Source organism: Artemia franciscana, chromosome 14, assembly GCF_032884065.1.
Source record: "Artemia franciscana chromosome 14, ASM3288406v1, whole genome shotgun sequence".
NCBI lineage: Eukaryota > Metazoa > Arthropoda > Branchiopoda > Anostraca > Artemiidae > Artemia > Artemia franciscana.
The window spans coordinates 35,243,791-35,269,018 of NC_088876.1; the positions used below are offsets into that span (position 1 = coordinate 35,243,791).

Genomic DNA, 25,228 nt, shown 5'->3' on the forward strand with positions numbered 1-25,228 from the left:
TTTTAGCATTTTTCTCTGAAATGTTGAAAAAATTCAATGTAAACTTGAAACTAAAGTACCATCTAACGAGTTCTAGCTGATCGGAAAATTTGTTCGAACAAGACAATTTTCTTGGCTATTTCTGTGCATATCTTTATTCCTTTGACAGAATATGTCACTTATACAAGTTTGAAGCTAAAGAAAAAGCTTCTGTCCTTTTTCAGATGAAATGGTATATAGAAAAAAAAAAATTTTTCACTCTTATCGATTCCCAAATAGTATTTTAAGCCCTTTTCCCCTCATCATTGCCGAAAGTTATCTGTAAAAAAAAGTACCGAAGCCGCTTCCGCCCTTTTGCTCCTGCGCTATATTACACACTTGACATTCATGTAAAGACTTCAATATTCATCAATTTAAGGAAGAACTTCAATATCTAACTGTAGCCTACCACCATCGATTATAAAAAGCCTGTCAGCAAATTATCCCTTTCCTGGAATCCGAGAACTACCACAAGACACAGAGAAAAAGGAAGAAGCCTAAATACTGTAAACTGAAAAGCCCATAAGTAGAAGAGTACAAGTGGCACAGTAGGTGGTTTTCAGAAAAGAGTTGGTTGTAGCCTAGTTCAACATTGCTTGTCTTTAAGTCCATTCTTCATTGACTAGTTCATGGGGTTCAATGTTAAATGACTAGGTTTCTAAGGGTTAGGGGTAAATTTGTAACTGACAACATAATTAGGTTAGCCTAGCATATAAATGAAGACATCACTTGATTCCCTTCTTCATCCTCTTTTATCATTCAACAACTGTTTGGTAAAATTGTAGTTAATTGACTTCTTGCTATCTCAGAAAGGGTTTAGGTTAGGAAAATGAAACTTTCAGGGATGAATCTATAGACTAAACTATGTCCTGGGGAGGTATTTTGAAGCAACTACCTCCACTCCTTCTCCCTCTAGAGGGCCCTGACCTTTGATGACCTTTAAAAATATGTGTGTTATAAAAGTGGAACCTTGCAAAATAGATCTTCTGCTTAATTGAAGTAGGCCTACAACAAAATTGTTTTCAGCTTCATAACTTTGCTGGTTATGAAGATATGCAAATACATTTCCTAAATTTTGAAAAGAACATTGATATGGCTCAAAATTGTTCTCAAATAACAGGAATTGCATTTTCAGAACTAAAGGCAGAGAAGAAGCAACTAGTAATTGAAAATTAAGGTAAAATGTTGTTTTGTCAAAATTTCAATAGGTATAGACCTGTCATATAGGCACATTTCAGGGCCCTCTAGAGGGAGAAGGAGTATAGGTGGGTATTTTAAAATACCTTCCAAGGACATACTTTAGCCTGTAGACCCATCCCTGAAAGTTTCATTTTCCTAACCTAAACCCTTTCCAAGATAGCAAGAAGTCAATTAGCCTAGCCTAACTAGAAGTTTACCAAATTCTAGGCAACCTATTTTTGACTATCTTGGAAAGGAATGAGGCTAGGAAGGTTTAGCCAGGCTAGCCGACTATGTTAACCCATGGTAAAATTATAGTTGAGGTAGCCTACTTTTTACTATCTTGATAAGGTCAATGTTCCTATTACCTGAACCATTGTTTTGGGCCATGAAACTATTGTTAATAGATGCATTTTGACTTTTTGAACATCTTTTCTCTCGTGCAAAACTACTGCAAACTCACCATTAGGGAGTTATTCCAGCCCAAATATCCTGTAGCCTATTTACACATATAGAATTGCAATCATTTCTGTTTTTATTGATTGGATATTTGAAATTGCAAATCTGTAATAGTTTAGAAACAAATTTGGGCTATATATTTGCATATCAGGGGGGTGGGGGTAAAGCACATCATATATTAAATATGTAAATTAACCATTGCAGTATTTAATATATGGTATGTTTTACCCCCCCCCCCCCCCCTCCTAATGTGCAAATATATAATAACTTCATAATGGTGAGTTTGCAGTAATTTTGCAGGAGAGAAAAGATGTTCAAAAAGTCAAAATGCATCTATTAACAATAGTTTCATGACCCAAAACAATTGTTCAGGTAACAGGAACATTGACATTGATAGGAACAAAAACATTCCATGGGAAGGTATAACCAAGCTAACATACTATGTGAACCAATGGTAAAATTCTAGTTGAGCTACTTTTTACTATCTTGATAAGGGGTAATGTTAGGAAAATGAATTTTCTGGGATGGATGTACAGACTAAAGTATGTCCTGAGAAGGTAGTCTAGGCCTATTTTGAAGTAACTAGGGTAGACTACCTCCACTTCTTTTCCCTATAGAAGACAGTAACCTTTGATGACATTTGAAAATCTTTGTGTTATAAATATGAAACCATGCAAAATAGGTCATCTACTTAAATGTAGCAAAAGAAAAGTATTTTCAGGTTCACAACTTTATTCAATCCTAATTTATGAGGTTTCCAAGATCTGCAAATACATTTCCTAAATTTAGAAAAAAAACCCATTGATATGCCTTAAAATTCTACCCCAATAGCAGGAATTACAATTTCAAAACTAACACCAGAGAAAAGGGACTGATATGAAAATTAAGGCAAAATATTTTGTTTTGTCAAAATGTCAATAGTTAGCCTTTAGCCTAGATAGACCTGTCAAGTTGGCAAATTTTGAGTCTCTAAAGGACCCTGTAAATTTGAGTTTTTTTTCCATTAGCCTACTTAGCTATGCATCTTTTATGTTTGTTCTAATTATAATAATTGTTTTCTTTTCAAATTTTATTTTGAGCCCTTAATGTGATACATTTCTTTTTAGCCTTAAAAAGATTACCAGATATTTTGAAAACTATTTTATTGGTAACTATTTCATTTAGAAGTTGCCATAAAATACAGTGTTACCAAATATAGCAGTCACTTCCTTGACAGTTGTAGGATAAGGCTACTTATCTAAGATAAATCAGTAAATTTTCAAATTTTGTTTGCTAGGTAGAAGATGAAGACACCACTTGATGCACATTTTTATGGCCTTCCTAGACATGTATACATTTAAACATAGGGTAAAATTCTAGTTTAGTGACTTTTAGCTATCTCAGAAAGGGGTTAGGTTAGGAAATTGAAACTTTCAAGGATGGGTCTACAGGCTAAAGTATATCCTGGGAAGGAATTTTAAAGTACCCACCTCCACTCCTTCTCCCTCTAGAGGGCCCTGAAATTTGCCTACATGACAGGTCTATACCTATTGAAATTTTGACAAAACAACATTTTACCCTAATTTTCTGTTACCAGTTGCTTTTTCTCTGCCTTTAGTTCTGAAAATGCAATTCCTGTTATTTGAGTAGTATTCTGGATCCATGTTTTTTTTCCAAAGTTTAGGAAATGTATTTACATATCTTTAAAACCTTATAAATTGGGATTGAGCAAAGTTGTGAAGCTGAAAACAATTTTGTTGTGCTTAGTTCAAGCAGAAGATCTATTTTGCAAGGTTTCACTTTTATAACACACTTTTAAAGGTCATCAAAGGTCAGGACCCTCTCAAGAGAGAGGGAGGGGAGGTAGGTACTTCAAAATACCTTCCCATGACATACTTTAGCCTTTAGACCCATCCCTGAAAGTTTTATTTTCCTAACCTAACCCCTTTCCAAGATAGCCAAAAGTCCCTAAACTAGAATTTTACCAAACATACAAACAAAACAGGTCTTTCTAAAAATTTCCTCCATTGCAATCTCCATTTTAAGTCCTTAGTGATACATTGTTCCTTATTTCTTATGGCTTGCACCTTAAAATGATAGCAGTCATTTTTCTTCTTCATTTTTTTAATACTATTGAATAGGGAATCAAGTAGTACGATTCTTTTGTTCTTATATGCATAGTTCAGAACTGGATTTTTGGCACACTATTACCAAGAAAATTGCCATTCAATGCTCTTTTGAATTATGATAACCACTACTATCACAATTGTGTCCCAGCACCCTCTCTATGCCTGATATAGCCCTAGCATGTATAAAAAGGCTGGCTGATTTTTTTTTTTTAAATTGGCATTACAAACAAAATGGGGATTAGAAAATTTAGTACAAAAAAGAATGCAAACTGACAAAAATAGCAAATTTGGAGTAATTGCAACAGCATGTTGATTATTATGCTTTGTTAGAGTATTAACTAGGAAATCAAATAATATATTTCCCAGCAAAGTTATAGTAATTGCACCAGTCCCATGATTATTATGTTTTGTGAAAGTATTGACTGAGAAATCCAATAATATATTTCTTATTTAGATATTTGATTTATGTTAGTCTTTTTAGTACTATAGGACAGGGTGACTTGACACCAAAAAACAAAAAAAGTTTGAACTGACCTAGTTGCCTTCTAGAGACCCACATAGAGGGTGACTTTAAACCACTTTAAGTTGCATACCTCTAACTGATTGGCAGTGTGTTGAATGAAAATGAGTGGCTCTATTGAAAAAAAGGTAAAGGGTATGGCATTAGACTTTACCAGTGGTGCTGATCTCTGTTTCTTGGCCCTTCAGCCAGGAAGTGCAATGGGGGGCTGGGAGCCAGCCATCCTGTGCTTTCGCACATCCTTCCTGTTTACCTTCCCCAGATTTCTCCAGGTACCCATTTAGAACTAGGTCGAATCTGGCTAAGCTTACAGGGTCACACCACTGACCCCAGTCTTAAACCAAAGAATTGGGTACACTGGGATTCGAACCTGTGTCCTCTCAGACAAAGGATCCCAAATCCAGTGCACCAACCAACTCGGCCAGGACGGCTTTTTCAATAAATAGTGGCTCTATTTATTGGAAATGGCAAGAAGTAAAGGACTCTGGATGGTATCATGAATTAGCAATTTAAAAATGATTTTTAAATAATGGTTCAATGATTTTTAAATCATTTGCTTTTTTAAATGATTTTTCAATGATTTTTAAACCATGGTACTTTTGCTGTTCCCAAGATGCAGGAAGTGTATCTTGCAGGAACAGAACACATATAAGATCAAGAAATATGTTCTATTGTGTCTGTAAATAGTTTCTATATTAATTTTATACATTAATTTAAGTGAACAAAATTGCTAGTGCTACCTACAAGAATTTACAATATTTTCCTGTTTCTACAGAAACACAAAAACTAACTGCTTTAAAACTGCAATCAATGACTAATTTTGTGATACTGAGATTTTTTCCCCAAATGTTGAACCATTTTCTTTCTGTTTTATGTAAGTACAATTGCTTTAAAACCATTTTTTAATTCTTAATGAATTTTCTTAATCTTCCAGAAAATTCTTGTGTTTTTGTCCTAAATATTTGACTTTAACTTGATCAAATTCTGCAATAAAATGGCCTGAAATATGTCAAAATGTTCTATTTTAGGTGTGGTTTCATGAGACCTCCATCACTTGATACAGGGGAATAGCATTGAAAGGTATGAGCTGGTTTGAAGTGCCCCCCCCCTATTTTTTACCACTTGACATTGAATTACAGAAAATATATTTTGCATTTTTGTAGCCAAGATTATGACTTGCAAAATCTAGTAAAACAAATGAAGCACTTAAAAACTTTAACCAGGTGTGGTTGAATGTAATGTGGAATGAACCTGGACCAGTATAAATTTAGCTCTCTTTTCAGCTAAGTTTGTCTATTATGCATTAAACATATCCTAGTCAAAATCTTTAAATCAGCTAGCAAGACAACACTTGGAAAAATATTTTTTGAAGGAGGCAGGCTACTTGTTCTGAGTTTTGGTTTGAAAGCACAGTTAACACCTTTTTGAATTACACATTACCTAACACAATTCTTACTCCATTACATTAAAATTGTATGGGTCAGTTTTGACAGTTGCTCCCTGTTTAACTACACCCCCTTCCCTAATACCTAATAATGTGGTTACTTGTGAAATTATGAGTGTCAACCTTAAAGGAATCTGGATGATCCATAAGGATGAGATCAAGACAAGATGATCCATTTGGTCCATGGTAGGTATTGAGTTCAGCAATTTGTACATACCCATACAAAAGAGAAAGATCATACAGTTCTGAGCCCTCCTTCTCAATGTCTTTACCATAGAGCCATATGCTATGGTGTAGATTGAAATATCCATGGAGGATGATGGCAGATTTTTCATAGTTGCCTTAATATAACTAAGAGATGTTTCAAGGTAGCTAGTAATCTGGCAGGTTGGAGGGTTGTATATAGTCCCAATGACCACAAACTTATTTGGAAGGGTTGTCCAAACCCAATGAGCTTCAGCATCAAAAGAAAGTCAGGTTTTTAACCATACCTTATGGCAAGAGGGTATGTTAACAACATATTTGGCCAAACTGAAGAGAGAAAGACTAGGATTTTATTATCAAAACAATCTTTACTTTCTTGGCTTTGTTCTTGAACCTGGTAACCTTCATCACTTCTAAGAAAAAAATGTCTAAATCACATACAGTCCATCTAGTTATGTCCTGTTAGTAGCCCCCACTGCACTTGGAAATGGAGGGATGACTGCAGACAAACATTTCATTCACAAACAAATTCCAGCTGCTTTCTACCAAGACATCCTTCCTGTAATAGGCCAAAAAAGTTTTGAATAATTGGCTAATGGTAATTTAGCAAATCTAATCAAAACCTATAACCATTACACTGACAACACTTTTGAGGCCATTCTTTCATTTGTTTATCAAACTGCTTTCTTGAACAAGTAATGGTGTGCAAATGCATCTTTTTGAAATTCAGGTTTCTAAGGAGATTTTGGAATCAAACTCAGGAAATCTGTGTGGATCTCTTTCTAGAACCTCAGGATTCAAGTTCTCTATAGGAGTGAATATGGAAAAAAAAGTTTATGTTGCTTGTAGCAGTTCTGAACTGGATGAAAATTTTTTTTGCTAAAAAACTGATATAATAGAAGATTCTCTGGTTAGCCTCTTCATGACTGTTTGCTAGAATGTAGCTTTGGCTTGTAGTGATAGGACCAAAGTGAGTTATATTCAAATAAGAGGAGAGACCTTAATCACAATATCGTTTTACTCACAAAAGCTATCAGATAGCTCCTCCACAGCATACAAAGATAGGTTGTTGAAGATTTTATCTTTCCTAAAGTTGAAATCTTTACACATGGCATTAATTAATTCAATTCAATTTATTTCTGACCTGTGAACAAAACAAGAGGGTTTGTAGCCCTAGTGATAGAGGAAAAAAATAATAACAAGAGAATATTAATTAAAGAATATGTGAACTCCCCTAACAACAAAATCACTTTGATACTGGGAATTTTATTGATTAAATTTTTTCTGTCAGCTCCAAGTTGTTCTGGCTCAACAATTTCCTTATCCCTTGTTTGGAATATTTGTTGTTAAATTTGAGCAACTGTGTGACCAATACACTTGCTCCTAAAAGTCTTGATTGACTACCAGAGCACAGAACTAACTTTACTTTTATTTCATGTTTGATGTTATCTTGTAAAATCTCACTGCTCATTAGTAGCCAATTCTTGATAATTAAATCTTTTGAGCTAATAGTTACAATAGAAACCCATTAATATTGTCCTTAGATTTGTTCATTGTTTGGTGCAAGTTCCAGTTTTTGCACCCAATTGCATTTATTGCTACCATTGAAGTGAATGGACATCCATAATAAACAACACCCCACATTGCAAATCTGTGATCTTCTCTGCCTTTTGATTTCAAATTCATCATATGGTACATCAAGACAAACAGCTTTTACATCTTTCACATAAGAATACTTGGTCTAGTCAAAAATTATCCTTGTGCAAGGGACAGGTACTACAAGCCACATATGTCAAAGTTGGTTTTACATAGAGACATGTTTTAAGGAAAGTCCATTGATAGTGAAAAATATCAAGGAACACTGCATACCCTTCAACATCTTGACTGCCTTTGCTTACCTCTCTCTGTACTTTCAGGTACAGTTTTTGTTGAGAGTTAGGAACACTATATCTTGAGCTTCGTAGATCATCAATCCTTTTTTAAGCATGCCCTTGAATATGTTCATGTTGGTAGACAGCCCTTGGGTAACATCCTTGTGTTCAGAAGGTAAATTAGGTGCAGGTTATATTTTATATTCTCCAAGTACATTATCAGACATTTGCTTGCAGCAGTGTAATTCTTTAGATATATCACCTAGAAAGTTATCCACAACAAGATCGGAATGTTTATTGTTTTCTTCAGCCAAACATTCAGAAAGTCACTTTTCTAGTTTCTGTGTGAACATTTTTCTAAATTTCAGATATCCCTGGGCCATTTTGTGTCAAAAAAGGTTAAGACAGGAACTCATATGAGCCCTGCAGCTTACAGAAAGCATACCTCACAACCCACATTTCAGTAAAAAGCCAAGAAAGTATTGCTCAAAAACCACAAATAGTGCAAAAATTCACATCAGATCTACTAGGATTATATATCTGACGACTTGAATCAAAAGAAGAAATATTCTGTTCCTCAACATAACTGGTATACTTTCTCTAGACACGTTGAAAAATGAGAAAAAGAAATGCCCAAATTACCCATAACCTAGCAAAAATATAGCATTCAGGTAACTGTGAAACTAGAGAAATCAAAATCAAGTCTTGTTTGCATTTTTATGCAATAGAGACAATTCCCTGTCTGTCTGTAATTAATTCTAATGGAAAGATGATAGAGAACTCAAGTCACTTTCAATAGTGGTTAGGTAAAAGTTAAAGAATACAGTATTGAATTTTACAATCCCTACTGATGGTCCTGATCTCTGTTTTATGGTCCTTCAACCTGGAGATGCAAGGGGAGTTGGGGGCCAGCCATTCTGTGCCTTCACACATGCCTCTTGTTTACCTTCCCCCCATTTCTCCAGGTACCCATTACAGGTTGATTAACTCTTGCTGAGCTTACAGAGTCACGCCACTGATCCCTGCTCAAGCCAAATAACTACTAACACCAGGAACCAAAACCCTGTTCACTTGGACATAGGATCTCAAGTCTGGCGCACTAACCACTCGTGGTTAATGTGGCCCTAACCACAAGTGACCAGGGCTGTACAAAAAAGCCCTTGTTTTATAGGAAAATAAGTTTTTGACAATTGCTTTTCTTTCAGTAATGATGCACCACCAACAATAATAGATACCTGGCTCTAATGGAAAGAAGGTTACATATAAGTTTGGTGCCTGTGTACTAACTGGTGGAAACTAACAGGAAATTTAGTAAGTGCCAATCTGAATAACTGGCCAGCTGAATAATAATATAAGGTATTGGAGCAAAGCAAAGCTAAGATTTTACTCTGTAAACCAGCAGTAGTTAAAGGTCAGCATGGTTCTTGGTAAAAATCTAAAATTCTTCACCAAATCTGGGCAAGAAGTTGTATCCAGTGCCATTTTGGAGCAAAGAGGAAATCAATCATCTATTCTTTTAGAATCTAATGCCATACTTGAAATAGGTAAGTTGTCTGTACTTTTATTTATATTTCACTAAAAAAGGGACTTTTCCCATGTAAGTATGGATAGAAATATAGTACAATAAAAATATTCTGCAACTATTCTGGGTTATTTTGTGCTGGGTTTTATATGCTTCTGAATAAAGGTGACTTAAAGAGGGTCAAGACGGATTACTATTGGTATTGTAAGTTCTTACTTTATTTACCATTATTATTTCAGAACCGAAGGTTAATTAGTAAATATCAGGCAATGGATATTGTTCTCTCAGTGGAAAAACTAAGTTCAAAATTAATCGACGAAGTTCCAAACCGTCTTGGTCCTAACAATCATCTTATCTGCCTTTTTTGCTAAATTTTTATTTCTTTTTCTTGTATTTTGTGTTATTTGTAGTTCTTTATTTCTTTTTCTCCTTGTACTCCACTTTTTCCCTTTTGTAAGTGGGTAAGAAATAAATTAATATTATTATTATAATTCGCAAGGTAATGATGGTTGTATATGATAAAACGAACAAAAGTGGGGGAACTATGAGGATTAGACCAAACCGAAAAATTCGAAAGAAGGCGTGAAAGGTGAATATTTTGGCCTGACCTTAGGCTCGGACATGGGTAGAATATTGAGCTTTTGCTGTCCATGTCTTCTATGCTTGTTTTGTTTTATCCTTTTTTAAAATGTCTTCCCCTTTGATTCACCCCTCTCACATATTTGCATGTCCAACGTGTTTTTATTTGTCCGTATCACATTTCATTGGATTTGTTGTCAGCTTTTTGTCAACATCTTTTTATTAATAATAAGACTTAGAAAATTAACTTCTCACTTTCTATTTGTTCTAAGGCATTCCTGGTGACTTTTGACAAAAAAAAGAGAACACATTATAAAAAATTAACCAAAGAAAACAAGGGTAATTTCAATCGAGGTAATAAATGAGGATATATATATATATATATATATATATATATATATATATATATATATATAATATAAATATATATATATATATATATATATATATATATATATATATATATATATATATATATATATATATATATATATATATATATATATGTATATATATATTTGCCAAACGCGGCTTTAGAACATATTTAAGTTTTGGTGATTGGCAAAATCATGTCAGTACATGTCTAACTTGTTTGTGAGTTCTTCTTGGTCTAGAAGCTTTGGCAGTTATGAACCAAAAGAACCAAAGAACCATGAACCAAAGATGAGCATAGCAGGTAGGGACTGTCAAATTCTGTATTCATTACCTTTTTTACCGTCTTAGTCAGACTGACAGAAGTCTATCTGCGTATGAATCGACAGTTTTTCTTCTCTATTTTGGCTCATCAATCTTATTCACGGCTCAACAACGAGAATACTTTCCTTATTTTGGAGGTATGGAATTCCTGAAACTAACTCTGGAAGCTTTGGCAGTTGGATAGTACCTCACACATGCCTCCATGATGCTCTGTCTATCATGCCCTTGATCTTCTTCCTCTCCGGCATTTATCCCTCATCGTGTAATAGTTATGCAACCTTTTTAATCAGAATTACAGAAGTCTATCTGGGCATGAATACAGGCTTCTGCGGGATTTCCTGGCACTTGATGAGTTAGATTCATCAGTCTCTCTTCCAGAACCATATGTACATCTTTTAAATTAAGTGCAATATAGAATTATTTTGGTACAGAAGCGGATCAGTAGTCTGTGGTCAATACCAAAATCGATTTCAAACAATTTTGAAGTTAAAGAAAAATAAGATATTACCTGAAATTAAACATTTCACTTTGGAACATTTCATTGAACTTGCACTTTGGACCAAAGAATTAAAACGCAGTGTACTCAATGTGGGATCCTGAGAGGCGAACAAGAATTGATCTTCAAACCCACAATGAAGAAAGTGACTTAGGCGTACTCGTTGATAATCAGCTCAAGTTTCACTCCCACATAAGAAATGTGGTTTCTAAGTCTAATACAGGACTTGGCCTACTCAAGAGATCTATTACAAGCAGATCACCCAAAGTCTTTCTTAAACTTCATAAGGTCATCGTAAGACCGAACCTTGACTTTGGAAACTGCATAGCCGCTCTTCAATATAAAGGCGACACGAGACTTCTTGAGGGCGTGCAGAGGCGTGCCACCAAGCCTATTACCTCCCCTACAATGAAAAACTAAAAAAAAAACAAATTACCCACTCTGGTGTACCGCCGCAGACGAGGTGATATGCTGCTTACCCATAAACTCTCTAATGACACATCTAGTCTCCTCAACCTGAATATGTCCTACCAATCCCATACAAGAGGCCATTCAAAGAAACTTCCTAAATGCCATGTGAACACTAGAATGCGTCAAAACTTCTTCTCCGAAAGAATTGTCAACGACTGGAATTCCCTCTCCGAGTCTACAGTGTCAGCAACCTCACCTATAACTTTCAAGAAGTCACTGGATAGTAAATGATCATGCAGGAAGTGGAAATACTACTGGCAAGATCCATATCAGTAACACAGATCCATTAGCACAGCTCCGATGCACAGCTCTGAAGTGCGAATTATGGTAATTAAGGTAATTTCAATTGGTTGTGGTGTCTGTTTATATAAATTATTCTGGTAAGCCATGCTATGTGGTCTCTCCAGTAGGTTACGAGTCTGTACTTCTCTGGCTGCAAATATGTCCTGCAAATAAGTTACAACACTGTTGATTCTTTGTAGGAAATTCCTTGTCCAATTTCTAAGAGACTTAGATTCTACCGTAAACTATAGTTGATCTCCCATGTGAGGTTTAGTACATTCCTTAGCCAAAGCATAGTTAGATTTCCTGAGCAAAGTTCTAGTAGATTCCTAAAGGAAAATTCAAGTAAACTAACTTGCCGAAATTTAAGTATATTGCCCGAATACGCATTGGCACTTTTTTTTTTTTAGACACAATAGAAACAGGTACGCTGAAAATAGAAAGACTGCCCATGCATATGCCTGAGACAAATTCCAGAACACTGTCTGCTAGTCTACAACATCTGCTAGATTTCCTGAGTGACATTTAGGGATAATAATTGAATTATAATCTAGTATATTTCCTAAAAGGCGTCAAGTACAGGTGTTGTTTTTTTAAACCTTTCCTCTACATCGAGTCACAAAAAAAAGTTAGGGGGTGGGAAAATGCAAAAAATGACCATTGAATAAATTAACAATAATTTTTTCCTCAGAAATGAAAAACTGGTCTTTATTTCAAGGGACTAGTTTCAAATATTGGTCCCTTAAAATAAAGGGGACAGTTCAATTTCAGTATTTAATCACAAGTATTTATTTAAGTATTATATATTCTCAACGTATATCGCATTTTGAGGCAAGCAGAAATTCTTGTAAAGAATGAATTATAGTCGCAAAAGGATTTTTTAACCGTTTTATTCCCCTTGAAGAACTGCTGTTTCTGTCCTGGTAAGAATCTTAGTTATATAGTGAAATAAAGAAAAACTTGTTTCACTATATGAAAAACTTATACTACTAGATGAAAAAGTGAAAACTAATTTCTAAGATAGTCTCAATTTTCTTATAAATACTTGTTTCTACTTTGAAAATGATTTACCATCGTATGAATGTATTGTGTATATATATTAACTATTCAATACTTTATTTAACTGTCTTTTTTATTCTGTAGTTGTTATTTCTATAGTCGATTGGTTTGGGGGACAAATTTTGACAAGTTTCGCTCTCTCTCCTTCTTCCCTTATATGGGAAGAACTGATGTTTCTGTCCTGATAAGAATCCTAGTGGTTGGATGGCTGGAAATTGTAAAATTTTATTTCACTATAAGAAAATTTATACTACTAAAGAAAAAAGTGAAAGCTAATTTGTAAGATAGCCTCAATTTTCCTATAAATACTTATTTCTACTTTGAATATAATTTATCATTGTATGAATGTATGGTGTATATATATTAGCTATTCAATATTTTATTTAACTGTCTTTTTTATTCTATAGTCGTTATTTCTATAGTCGATTGGTTTGGGGGACAAACTTTGACAGGTTTTGCTGTCTCTCCCCTTCTTCTAAGCTGCTGATTTGTTGGAAATACACATTGACTTTTAGAACACCCTGTAATGTACCTTGAAGATTTTTGAAGTCGATTGAAAGACTCTGTAAGTTAAGTCATGTGAGATTGCTGTTTGTTTTAAAATTATTTAAAAATACAAATTTCTGAAAAAGAACTTTTTCAGAGAAAAGTGAAGAGTCATATTAAACTTAAGACGAGTAGAAATAAAGCTTTATAATAGTTCAAAACGACCAAAAATTACTATCAAAGAATAATCGAAAACCAAAAAGAACAAATTAACACAAATAACCATATAAACCCTAAAGATAAATAGATAAATCTTGAAACGAGTGAAGTTTAAATCGAATAGTCAGGGTAAAATTAAAACGAGCGAAAATTGATACAAATATAAGTTTGGCTACTGCCCCTCTCCCCTAACCGGAAAAGTTTTAAAGCTTATTGTATCATTTGCATTAAATGTATTGTATCATTTATACGATGTATTGTATCATGATACAAATGTATAGTATCATGTATTGTATCATGTATTGATAATTATTGTATCATTTGCATTAAATCTGTATTTTCAACAGTGTGCTTTAATTTGCAAAATATCGACGAAAAGTAAAAAAAAAATCATTCTAATGATAAAGATGCCTGGAAATAACTAATGAAAATAAACTAAATATTTAATGTATATTCGTATTAGTTCCTGGAAATATCAGCAATTCAATATTTATTTAACTGTCTTTTATTTTTCAATATTTAATAAAAAAAATGTTGATAATTTATTTTGTTTTTTGTTAGGTGCAACTGACACGATATGCTTTAGAATCTTTACGGTTAGGGTAGCAGAAAGGAGGAGTAGCCAAACTCGTATCTTTTAAATTTTAGTTCGTTTTAAGTTTGACTTGAGTATTCACTTAAAATTTTATCGTTTTAAGATTTATTTATTCATCTATATCAATATCTATTATCTTTGTGTTTGAAATGATTATTTATTTTTATTTCTTTTCGGTTTGTGGCGGTTCTTGAACAAAGATTTTGATTCGACAGTATTTTAAAAATATATACTCGAAAGGATCCTTCTGGTAGAATGTTCAACATAGTATATATAAAGGAAATGTGTTCAACTGAGTGCCATTAGCCGTTCCTTAGGTATTGCAGATACGCCCTTTTGACAACTAGGATGTGTATAGTGCATTTTTATTGAGTTCTATATACCCCTTCACCTTCTCTAAAAATTTCAAGCTAATACCCTTAGCTTTTCCACAGTATATAACTTTTCCATACCCTTAACTTTCAATATCTTTAACTTTTCCATACCCTTAACTTCGCATGCCATTTTAATAGCAGGATTCATATAGGATCTTTTGATTGAGTCCCCTGAAACTTTGAACCAAATACCATTAGCTGATCCTGAGATGTTACAGAAATACCTTTTTGACAACTAGGGATGCATATAGTTTTATTTTGATTAAATTGAATATCACCCTCAACATTCTCTGAAATATGTAAGTTAATGCGCTTAGCTGTTCCTGAGATATTGCTGACATGCTATTTTGACACACGGATGTATATGATGTCTTTTGATTTAGGTCAGCATCACAGTCGACATTTCCTGGAAGTTTTCACTTATTAATCTTAGTTGTTGCTGATCAAATGCAGCTACGTCTATTGACAACCGGGATGCGCATAGTTTCTTTAAGTCAACTTCCCCCACAACAATCTCTGAATGTTTCAACTTAAAACCATTTCCTGGCTGTCTTTGAAATACTGAAGATATGCCATTTTGACAACCTGGATGCATATAGTGTCTTTGGTTTTGTTTAACAACCCCCTTAGCATTTCCTGAAAGTTTTAACTTAATACCCATAGCTGTTCCAGAGATCAATAGAGATACGCCCTTTTGACAACTTAGATTCACCTAGTGTTTTTTGATTTAGTGCAATATCCTCTTGAACATTTTCTAAAATTTTCAAATGAAAGACCTTAGTCCTTCGTGACATATTGCAGATAAACTATTTTGACAACATGGGCGCACTATGCCATTTTGACAAGTAGGATGAATCTAAACTCTTTTGGTTTAGTTCAATAGTTATAGTTGTAGTGGTAGAAGTAGCAATAATCCTTGCAGTCACAGTCGCGATTTGTAGTTGCTGTTGCAAGTAGTAGCAGTTACAGTCATAAGCTGTTGCATTCCAGTCGCAAGTAGTCTCGGTAATAGTCAAGAGTAGTTGCAGTTGCAAGTAGTCACATTCGCAAGTAGCCTTAGTCGTAGTCGTAGTAACTGTTAAGGTAGTCTGTCCCATTTAAAAATTCTTGCAGTCGTAAGTAGTCGTAGTCGCAAATTGCCGCAATCGCAAGTAGTTGTAGTTGCAATTAGTCACCATCCTAGTGACAAAGTTGCTGCAGTCGCAGTCGGAATAGCCGTCGCCAGTAGTCGTAATCCTATCCGTAATCCTAGTCGCAGTTACAAGTGATTACAATTATTCATATTCGCACTTCCAAGTAGTATTGGCCACAGTTGCAGTCGCAAGTAGTGTCAGTCGCAGTTGTAGCCGCAGTAATATTAATAGTATTGGCCCTGAAAGTTTCAATTAAATACCCTTGGCTATTCCCAAGATATTTCAGATACGCCTTCTTGATAACCCGGAAGTGTTAAGTATCTTTATTTAGCTTGACATCCTTCTTAATGTTCACTGAAGTTTCACATTAATAACCTAAGTCTTTTTGACATAACCAGGATCAAACGTTCCCCTCTTTCCCAATGATGAATACTGTAAGTAAACAATGAGCAAATTACATAATTTACAACTTCTGCCCCGGGTGCTATGGGGGTGTGACCGTTTGACTATTGTGAACATTTCCCCCTCCCCAAACTTTCGAACAGTGTTTGGGAGGGAACATGTAAAAGGGCAAGGCTGGTTGCCCTCCAAACACTTTCCAAAATCCCCTCAGCATATCTTGAAAGTTTCAACTTAATACCCCCAGTTGTCCCTGAGATACTGCTGATGCGCCCTTTTGAGTATGCTTATAGTATGCATCAGTGTTGCTCAATATCCTTCTCAGTGTTCCCTAAAAGTGGCCGAAAGTAGAAATAGTCGCAGTCACAAGTACTTGTAGTCACAGTCATGAGTAGTCGTAGTTGTAATCGAAATCGCAAATAGCCACAGTTGAAAATAGGTGTGTCGTAACTAGTTCCAGTTTCAGTCATAGTAGTAGCTGCCCTGAAGGCTTCAAGTCAGTACCCTTATCCGATCCTATGATATAGATAAGCCTTTTTAATAACCAGGATGCACTTAGTGTCTTTTGATTTAGTTCAGTGTTTCCCGAAATTCCACCTTGACGCCCTTTCAGACAGCCCCGAGATCAAAGATTCCCTCCTTTCCCAATGAAACATCATGCATATAAACAATGGGCGAATTGCATATTGTACAAACCTTCCCCTGGGGGCTGTGAGAAGCATGGTATCCCTAGAGGATACCATGGATTTTTAGCAAATTCCTCCAATCTTTTGAATTTTAAAAAGGGCACTAGAACTTTCAATTTCTAATCGAATAAGTCCCCTCTAAAATTTTTACAACCGCTCTTTCCATACTAAGTGGTTCTGAGGAATAACACCACATTGTAGCCCCATGGCACTTTACTATAGACGACACTCGAGCTTTGTCTTTAACTATTCAAAAAGCTTGTTGGACAACAGACATAAAAAAAAAATGAAAAGCAGAATATATATTCTCTTATAAGAATCAGTAACCTTAAGGCTACTGACTCTAGTAGTAAAGTGGAAGTTCTTCGCTTCATGTACCCGTCATATAACATAACGTGATTGTTCCAGGTTAGTGATTGGCTAGAGTTATGGACACATAGGAATTACATAGAGAAAAACTTTTTGTGATTGAATTTACTAGCAATCATTGTCATTGAAATTAATTATTCATTCTGAATAGGTTCTGACGAAGCTGAGAGATTAAAAAGAACATGGAATTACAAGAAAACAGTTGACGCTTATACCTGCTTAGGGGTCTTGCAGTTGAATGCTGGTAAGACTTTATTTGAAATATAAGTCTTTTTTTTATCTATTGTCCTTTTTTTTCTATCTTTCTGTTTAAGGTTAAGCATATATTTTCAAGTTTTAGTTGTTATAGCTGTTGAACAGGTAGAACAAAAATTAATATCTGTGGAAATTTTGAAACTATATGCAACGGAATAAGAATACAAAGGAAAAACTGCTTGAAATTGTCAAGCAACTCTTGGAGAGCTTAAAAATATTTGGTTGTAAGAATCAACTTGCTTTTTTCTAATCTTTCTAACTTTCTAATTTTCCAAAACCATGGTATAGTCATTGATGAACAGGGTGAATGATTCCACCATAATTTGAAAGCTATTTCGATATGGTACCGATGTAGGTGAGATGAACATTTGAGGGTAACTATTATGGGAGTATTAAAGCGAGAACCACTTCAGGAAAAGCTATAAGTAAAAAAATATTTACCTTAATGCGAATGCTTATAGTTTGGTAAAGTAAAATGCCTATTATTTATATGATTGGAATTGAACTTGCAATTGTGCATATATAACAAAAAAGCGCCTTGACTGAATCGGGGAAATTAGAAAATTTATCTTAAAGTTTTCTTCAAGTGATTTAATATAAGGTCAAACATCGAGTTCACGGAAATAAAAACATTTGGTGATTGCTACCTCATAGGTATAATAGAAGTGTAAGGAAGACTATAATAAGGGAAAGTTAGCAAACACTTACGCAAGAATTCGAACTTTTGACTAGGCTATATAAATAAGTTGAATACGTAAAATCCTTTTATTAGACAGTGAACGACAACAAAATAACCTCTGGATACTTCGATCGCATATATAGTGGCCGTCATCAGCAGATAAATTCATACAGTTTATCTGCTGATAATGGCCACTGTATATGTGACCGAAATATCCAGAGATTATTTTGTTGCTGTTCACAGTCATTTTCCACATTTAACTGTTGTTTATATGTCATTGAAAGGCAGTGTGGTCTCCGAAGATACCTTTGAATAGGTTAAAACGATTCTAGTGGCAACACGAAAGCTAAAAGTCACCAGCTAGTATAGTTGTTAGGATTGGGCTGGGTAGAGGCTAGATGATATCTAAATTTAGTTGAAGAACAGAGTTGACATGCAAGAACCGTGAAAATTCTCTACAGCGTCATAAAAGTATACTAATAGCATTTATTTATTGAGAGCTGATTAAGCCCAAAGTCCCCCACTCATCTCCGAGCACGACTTGTGATGTTCATGTAATGTAGCATTAAAAAACATTTTGAATAAGATGTGCCATAGATTATGGAATTTATTGAACTCACAATAACGTAATTTGGGCTGGAAATTATTTTCTAGTGGTTGAAAAAAGTAACTGAATAGTCAATTGAGAAGTATAAAATAGCGCACGTTTCAGGTAATACCGCTTTAAGAGTTTAGAAGGTCTGTTGAAGGGCTAAAGTAGGGTGGCAAAAATGAAAGTGTCTCGTAAAACTGTTAGAAACAGTGTTTTTTTTACTCGCATTTTGTTCAAAATACAAAAAGGTTGCGCGATAAAAGTACTTGAATCACGAAGAAAAAATATAAAACAGGAATAATAGAAACTGGAGGAGATCCTTGAGACCAGTGTTGTGCCAAGTACTTCTTTTTTTTTACTCAAGTACTCAGAGAAATTTTTACTTAAGTACAAGTATTAAGTACTTCTCTAAAAATATACTTAGGTAATAAGTACTTTTGAATAAGTACTTAAGTACTCAAGTACTCAAGTACTAATGTTTTACTTACAGTAAATAACACACAAAACACTTCTTTAATATCCATTTCCTTTCCAAGTAGACAAGATAAGCAACATTCTGCCGAGAAATCGACCGCTTTTCAGAAAAAACGATAGTTTTCATGAAAAAAATTAATTGGTTTCGTGAAAATCGAATTTTACTTCAGTTAAGATATAAAAAGAAAAGAATTTACAAGGTTCATTCATTACAGCTTCATCATAACTTAACTTAATTTCTTAGTTGCTCCTTTCAACAGCAGAAGCTTTTCAAACATACCATCTCCGAGTATGTTTCTTTTTGGAGTAAAAATTCCACCACCTACCGAAAATAGTCGTTCTGCGGATGCAGACAAAGGAATGACACAGTTATACTTCCTGAAAACTTTCGTCACCCTTGGGTACACTTTGAGCACATATAGTTCCTTTCGCCTCTCATTCAAATATGATGAAATCTCCATCTTCACAGAATTGTTTTCACGACCACGGCTGCCAGAATTATAATGAGTTGCTTCTTTATCACTAAGATCAAAGTATTCATCTCCAGACACTAAGTTTTCCAAATCTTTGGCTAACCAAACACTTGGAAAACTATAGGTTTCTTAGATTTTTGACTATCTACCCTGGTTCTACTGCCCTAGCAATGACGCATGGACGGATAATAGATAGACACATCTATTAACAAATGAACTAACAGCATTTTTATACAATCCTAATGAGGGGGAGGGGGATTAATGCCAGGTCCGCTTCTCACTCTAGTGACAACATAGTTCGACTATGTGTCTTGGCCTTTTCTACAATTAGCCATGACTTAATGCCCACAACTATTCCATTTTAATTCAAAAACCAACAACAATGAGAAGAATGAGAGGCAAACAATCGTCTAAAGTCAGAATGGGGCCATTCTGCATTGAGTTTCAGGCAAGGCAATTGATTCAGTTTATAAACTTAGACTTTTGTACTAATAAGAAAGTTAATTTAATGTTAGTTGAACAGTAAGTTGACTGAAATTGCAAGGGGAATAAGCGTCCAAAGCCTACAAGGGCCTCCTATCTGGCTCGAATGTCATGCAAGTGAACCCAATTATAAGCTAAGACAGTTGGTCCAACAAAAACTGAATTGTCTGTGCTTGTGTCTTGGGTTTGTCTGTCTAGGCTTTTTCACAAGCTCAGGTAGTTTTACCAATAAAAATGCCCAAATAGTCAGTAAAATGGTATTACCCTAGACTAGGCAGCTAAGGAAAGAAAAAAAGCAAAAATTTTCATTAATTAAAATTAAAATTTGTAACCGAAACCATCCACAAACCTTATATGAGGGGGTCACTATAGATACTGCACCATCCTTCTGAATTTTTCCTTTATCACAAAAAACTTTCCGTTCAATATATATGGTAGTTCCACCATGATAGCGTCCTTTTTTGAAATTTTGTACCAGGCTGGGAGCCGCTGTTCTCAAAGACTAAAATCCACCGACATATAGGCAGCGACAAGGTCACATCAGCCCTGCATTATGCTGGTATAATTTTTCTGTACCAAGAAGAAAGTACTTAAGTACTTAAATAACCTTAAGTACTTCAATTTTTTACTTAAGTATAAGTATTAAGTACTTCAGAAATTTTGTACTTAAGTAGAGTACAACTATTCAGAATTTTTACTTAAGTAATTACTTAAGTACTTTACTTAAGTATTTCCCAACACTGCTTGAGACACATGACTTATTTTTAAGAGTTGTGCCTAGATTGATCTAAAGCCTAACCCATGTCTTAATCTGAAAGAAGTAATAGAGAATGTTTATTTCAAGCAACATAAGACATATAATCTTTTTTATTAATTGTGGCAGAATTACTTTAGGGCTGGTAAGAAAAATAGTCCTGACAAAAAATAGCTGGCAAAAAGTCCAAACTTGCACATTTTAATTCTTTGTTAATTTTTTTAATTGCCATTATTTATTAAGATTAGTTCATTCTCTGACCAGGAACATAAGGTAACTTGTTTTGTAAACCGTTTTCCAGTTTTTACACAAAGGATGGTGTAAGAGTACAAGCAGGGAAATTTCTTCCTTTTGTATTTACAATTGAACGCCTGTTTATGTTAATGCATGAAGCTCATCCGACACTGATTAAAACTTTTTTTTCTGTTTTTTTCCTCAAAAATTCTTAAAAACTGGTTATTTTTCTTAAAAACTAATGGTTTTTTTCGTCTCTGTATGTGTGTCTGTTATCTGTTATAAACTTACTATATTTTATTTTGAAAGGTCTGCTCGCAAGTCTCGGAGGTGGTAAGTGGTAATGTTTAATTAATGCGTAGTTGTATTTTTATTCTTTGTCTGTGCATGTGTGTCTGTTATTTTCCTATCAAAATCTGTCAAGACATCTCTAAAGAAATCTGTCATCAAATAGTTCGAGTGGCTTGTACTGTTTCTATGGATCTAAAAATGAAAAAGAATAGGTAGCGCTATCATAGATATTAACAGCCTATTGTTAAAAATATCCTTTTACCCCCAAAATCGAAGAAAAATCAAGGACAAATTATATCCTTCATTCTACTTGGTGTTTGTTTTATCGCTAAGCTATTTAGTAGATTCATTACATTTATTAATGTCTTCGATTGTCCTTGAGAAAACCATTTATGCTGAAATTTTAGAGTGCGTTCGAGCAACCCTTATCCGGCTTATCCGCCTAATATTATCTTCTCCAGATGTAATCTGATTTTTCTTTCGAAGGTTTTTTTTTGTAAAAAGAGGTTTCGTAGAAAGAGGAGATAAGTGACTTCTCTGAAAAAATTATGACCCTCGTACCTTTTCTGAGTAATCTTGTTTTTTGTTTTCGTTTTTTTATTTAGTTTGTAAAATATTTTTTGCCTTCTTTGACTTTCCGAGGTTTTTCTCGGGATTTCACTTTAGTTTAAAGGCCCTATATTTTCATTCTAAAGTGGCAATGCCTCGCCATACTAGTTTATTCCTAAGTAAAAAAGCTGTTGGCCTATTGTTCTTAGAAATAGTCTTAAATTATAATACGCTACCTAATGCTTCATGATTTCAGTAAACGAGTCAGGATTTCGGGGTTAGAATGTGTTATGTAAAATACAACTACCCCACTGATTTCTTTACATGCGAGACATTTTTTATAGATTTTTAGTGACTTACTAGCATACGAGATACACAGATGGATAAAGTGGCAACTGCATTTAAAAACTACCTCCTATGGATTGTTGTTGCTGATCGGTTGCTACAAAATTGTTACACCCTATCACTGAATTTGTATTCAAGTTGCCTGTAAATGAAGAAACGGGACCATAATATGAGATTAACCACTCATTGATGAGCAATGATATAGCCCCCCCCCCCATCTTAAGACTTGCTTCACTTTGGGTAATGGTGGCTTGCTGGAAGAAGATGAAAAACATCGTTATCAGAATTCTTATTTTAAATTGTGGCTAATCGAATCTATTGACCATATTTAACTCTTTTCAGTTTTTAGCTATTGTATGGTTGTCCAATTTAATCCCAAAAGCAAGAAAATGAATTCGAGACGAAAACAGGTAAGCTATTGCTCTAAAATAATCACCGCAGGAGTCCACAGACGTATGTTGATAATTGTACCTACAGCCACAGTCTTTTTGACCAATCCAATAAGTTTTGATAAAATTCCATGACGACTTTTGATTTTTGGAACTTTGATTTGCTTCGGGGAAATTGGGTACTTTCTGGGAATTCCTCGATGGTTTTGGGATAGTGGAAGCACTGAGGTAAAATAAATATACCGTCAGGTATAACAAAACAAAAACAAAAAGCTGGTCATCATGGTACGCTGGACCTTGGGTGAATGGTAGTCCGGTGCTGGGAGAAGTAAGTGTAGGTAAGTGTAAGTGTGGCACTAAAGTAAGTGTAGAAGTAAGCGTGGCACTAAATGTGCAGTGCCACAGGGATTGTGGGTCTCTACTGCTGTAAGCTATTTTATTATTATTGACACAAAACATAGTACTGCAACGTTATGTAGCTCCATTTCCTGTCCAGTAATATCGCATGTTATGCTTGTTCTGCAATACATAATGCAATTATGCTAGTGGTATTTTCCCACTGAAGTTATAGTTCAGTGTAATTCTGCTCGAAAGTTCAGCAGTTATTTAATTATGGAGCGTCATGGGGCTCAACCAATACGTAGGGTTTGGGTTGACTGCCCTAGTCACTACTGTCCAAATACCGTGTTTGAAAACACAGAACAACCATAGGAAATTTAAGACTTCTTTATCTGAACAGTATTTTTTCTAGGTCAAGACACAGTTTTGTTCCTGGCTTTGGTAACTGGTGTGACATCAGTTGGAAAAATAGGTGAAGCAGAAATATTTCGTATTACTCAAGTTTCATTATTATCCCTTCGGAATCATTCCCAAGATGAAGAGCGTGTGGCTGAGCTGCGACGACTTCTAAGCTCAGGAATGTTTTACTTCTCATGGAATGACAATAATGAGACAAATGACATCACTCTCTGTGCTCAAAGACAAGCCAATGGAGCTCCAACTGACAGTCGTTTTTTCTGGTAAGGAGCGTATTTAAAAATTTTCAAGGTGGCGAATGTGGTCCACATGTCACACGGTCATTTTACCAAAGCAATTACCCGGTTTCGCTATTTTTACCAGTGCGCTCGCGAACTGGGAAGATTTTAGAAATTACACCATACGTCCCAACATTGGAACCAACGGTTTCACCTAACCGTTTCTTGTTTCTCTCTTCAAGTTTTAATAGCTTTCAGCAGGGTGTTAAGATTTCGGTGAAACGCTTGGCTTTTCGTAGATATGCTAATTTTTACCATAGACTGCCCCCTCCCTCTTGGATGAAAACAAACCTCTAAAATGCCAGAATTCAGGAAACATTCTATTGCTTCCACAACGTAGATACAACAATTTGGTACAATTGTACATTAACCATCGATAGTTCAGTGGTAGGATGCTTCTCTACCACTGGGATAGTTAGGGTGCGATTCTCACTTGGTACATATTTTAGAAGTATTCCAAAGATTGAAATACCTTTTACCAAAACAAAAAGTTTTATTTTAATATAATTAGCAGACGAGGGTGAGGTAATGAGCAAAATATGGCCCTGGACTTTGTACAAAAGTTTGCTCTTTGTTAAATTACCATTATTAGGTATTATGAACCTACGGCTGATGAGAAATCCCCCCCCCCCCAAAAAAAAAAAATCATAAAGTATGCCATATTAGACATGCCTTTTTATTCAAAGATTAATAATTCATAAATGGCTAAATCTGTAGTGTAAATTTGTATGTATATGAGATGCCACACTTTCATTCTATCTGACACCTGACGTCCATTGAAAACTATAATACAGTTGATGAGAAAGTAAAAAAAAAAAAAAAATCTTATATGTCCACCTTACAAGTAAATATGCCTGTTCGTTCTTAATTGTTAATACCAGAGAAATGGCTAAATTCACTGTCAAAATGGTATTTTTTTAAAAGCCAAGTTTTTATTTTATCTAAGCAGCACCCCTTGAAAGTTATAAAAAACTTGATAAAAAAGGTAAGAAAAAGTATGTTTATTTACCAAAAAAAGACAATTACACAAAGCTGTTGGTTCCAATTAAGCATCGGCACTGTTTCTGTTTTCTGTTTCTGTTTTTTCTTGCCTGTTTCTGTTTTTACAAAAACAGAACAGAAACAGGCTACCTGTTTTTGTTTGATCTGTTTCTGTTTCTGTTCTATTTTTTTTTCATCTGTTTTTTTCCGTTCCTGTTTTTTTTTATCTGTTTTCTGTTTTTTTTTTCGAATGCCGCGCTATCTAGCGGGCATGATACCGAAATCGTCCTTTGTCAACAAGAAGAGTAATTTCTTTGATATTCAGGTGAAATCATAGCGACATCTAAACTAGAAGCTCGATTTCTTTGCTAACCTTCGTCTAATTTTGTGTGCTGGAGCAAGCATCCAAAAGGTAAAAATTATGAATAGTTAAATTAGACCAGCCATGCTAGTCTATTTGAACTTTTGTATGCATGAGGGTTCTAGGCCTATTGTTATCAGTCAGCTCATTCCAGATACAGCACAA

General features: G+C 34.7%; 1 protein-coding gene across 1 annotated transcript in view; it reads left to right on the top strand.

Moving 5' to 3' along the window:
• The first annotated feature begins 379 nt into the window (after nt 1-379).
• LOC136035649 (synaptojanin-1-like) overlaps nt 380-25,228 on the top strand; it is a 182,981-nt gene continuing 158,132 nt past the window's right edge. Inside the window, exons 1-4 of the mRNA XM_065717555.1 lie at nt 380-566; nt 9,009-9,347; nt 17,321-17,413; nt 23,439-23,706. Of these exons, the coding sequence (XP_065573627.1) occupies nt 9,221-9,347; nt 17,321-17,413; nt 23,439-23,706 (488 nt within the window). The 5' untranslated portion in view covers nt 380-566; nt 9,009-9,220. The remainder of the gene's footprint in view (nt 567-9,008; nt 9,348-17,320; nt 17,414-23,438; nt 23,707-25,228) is intronic.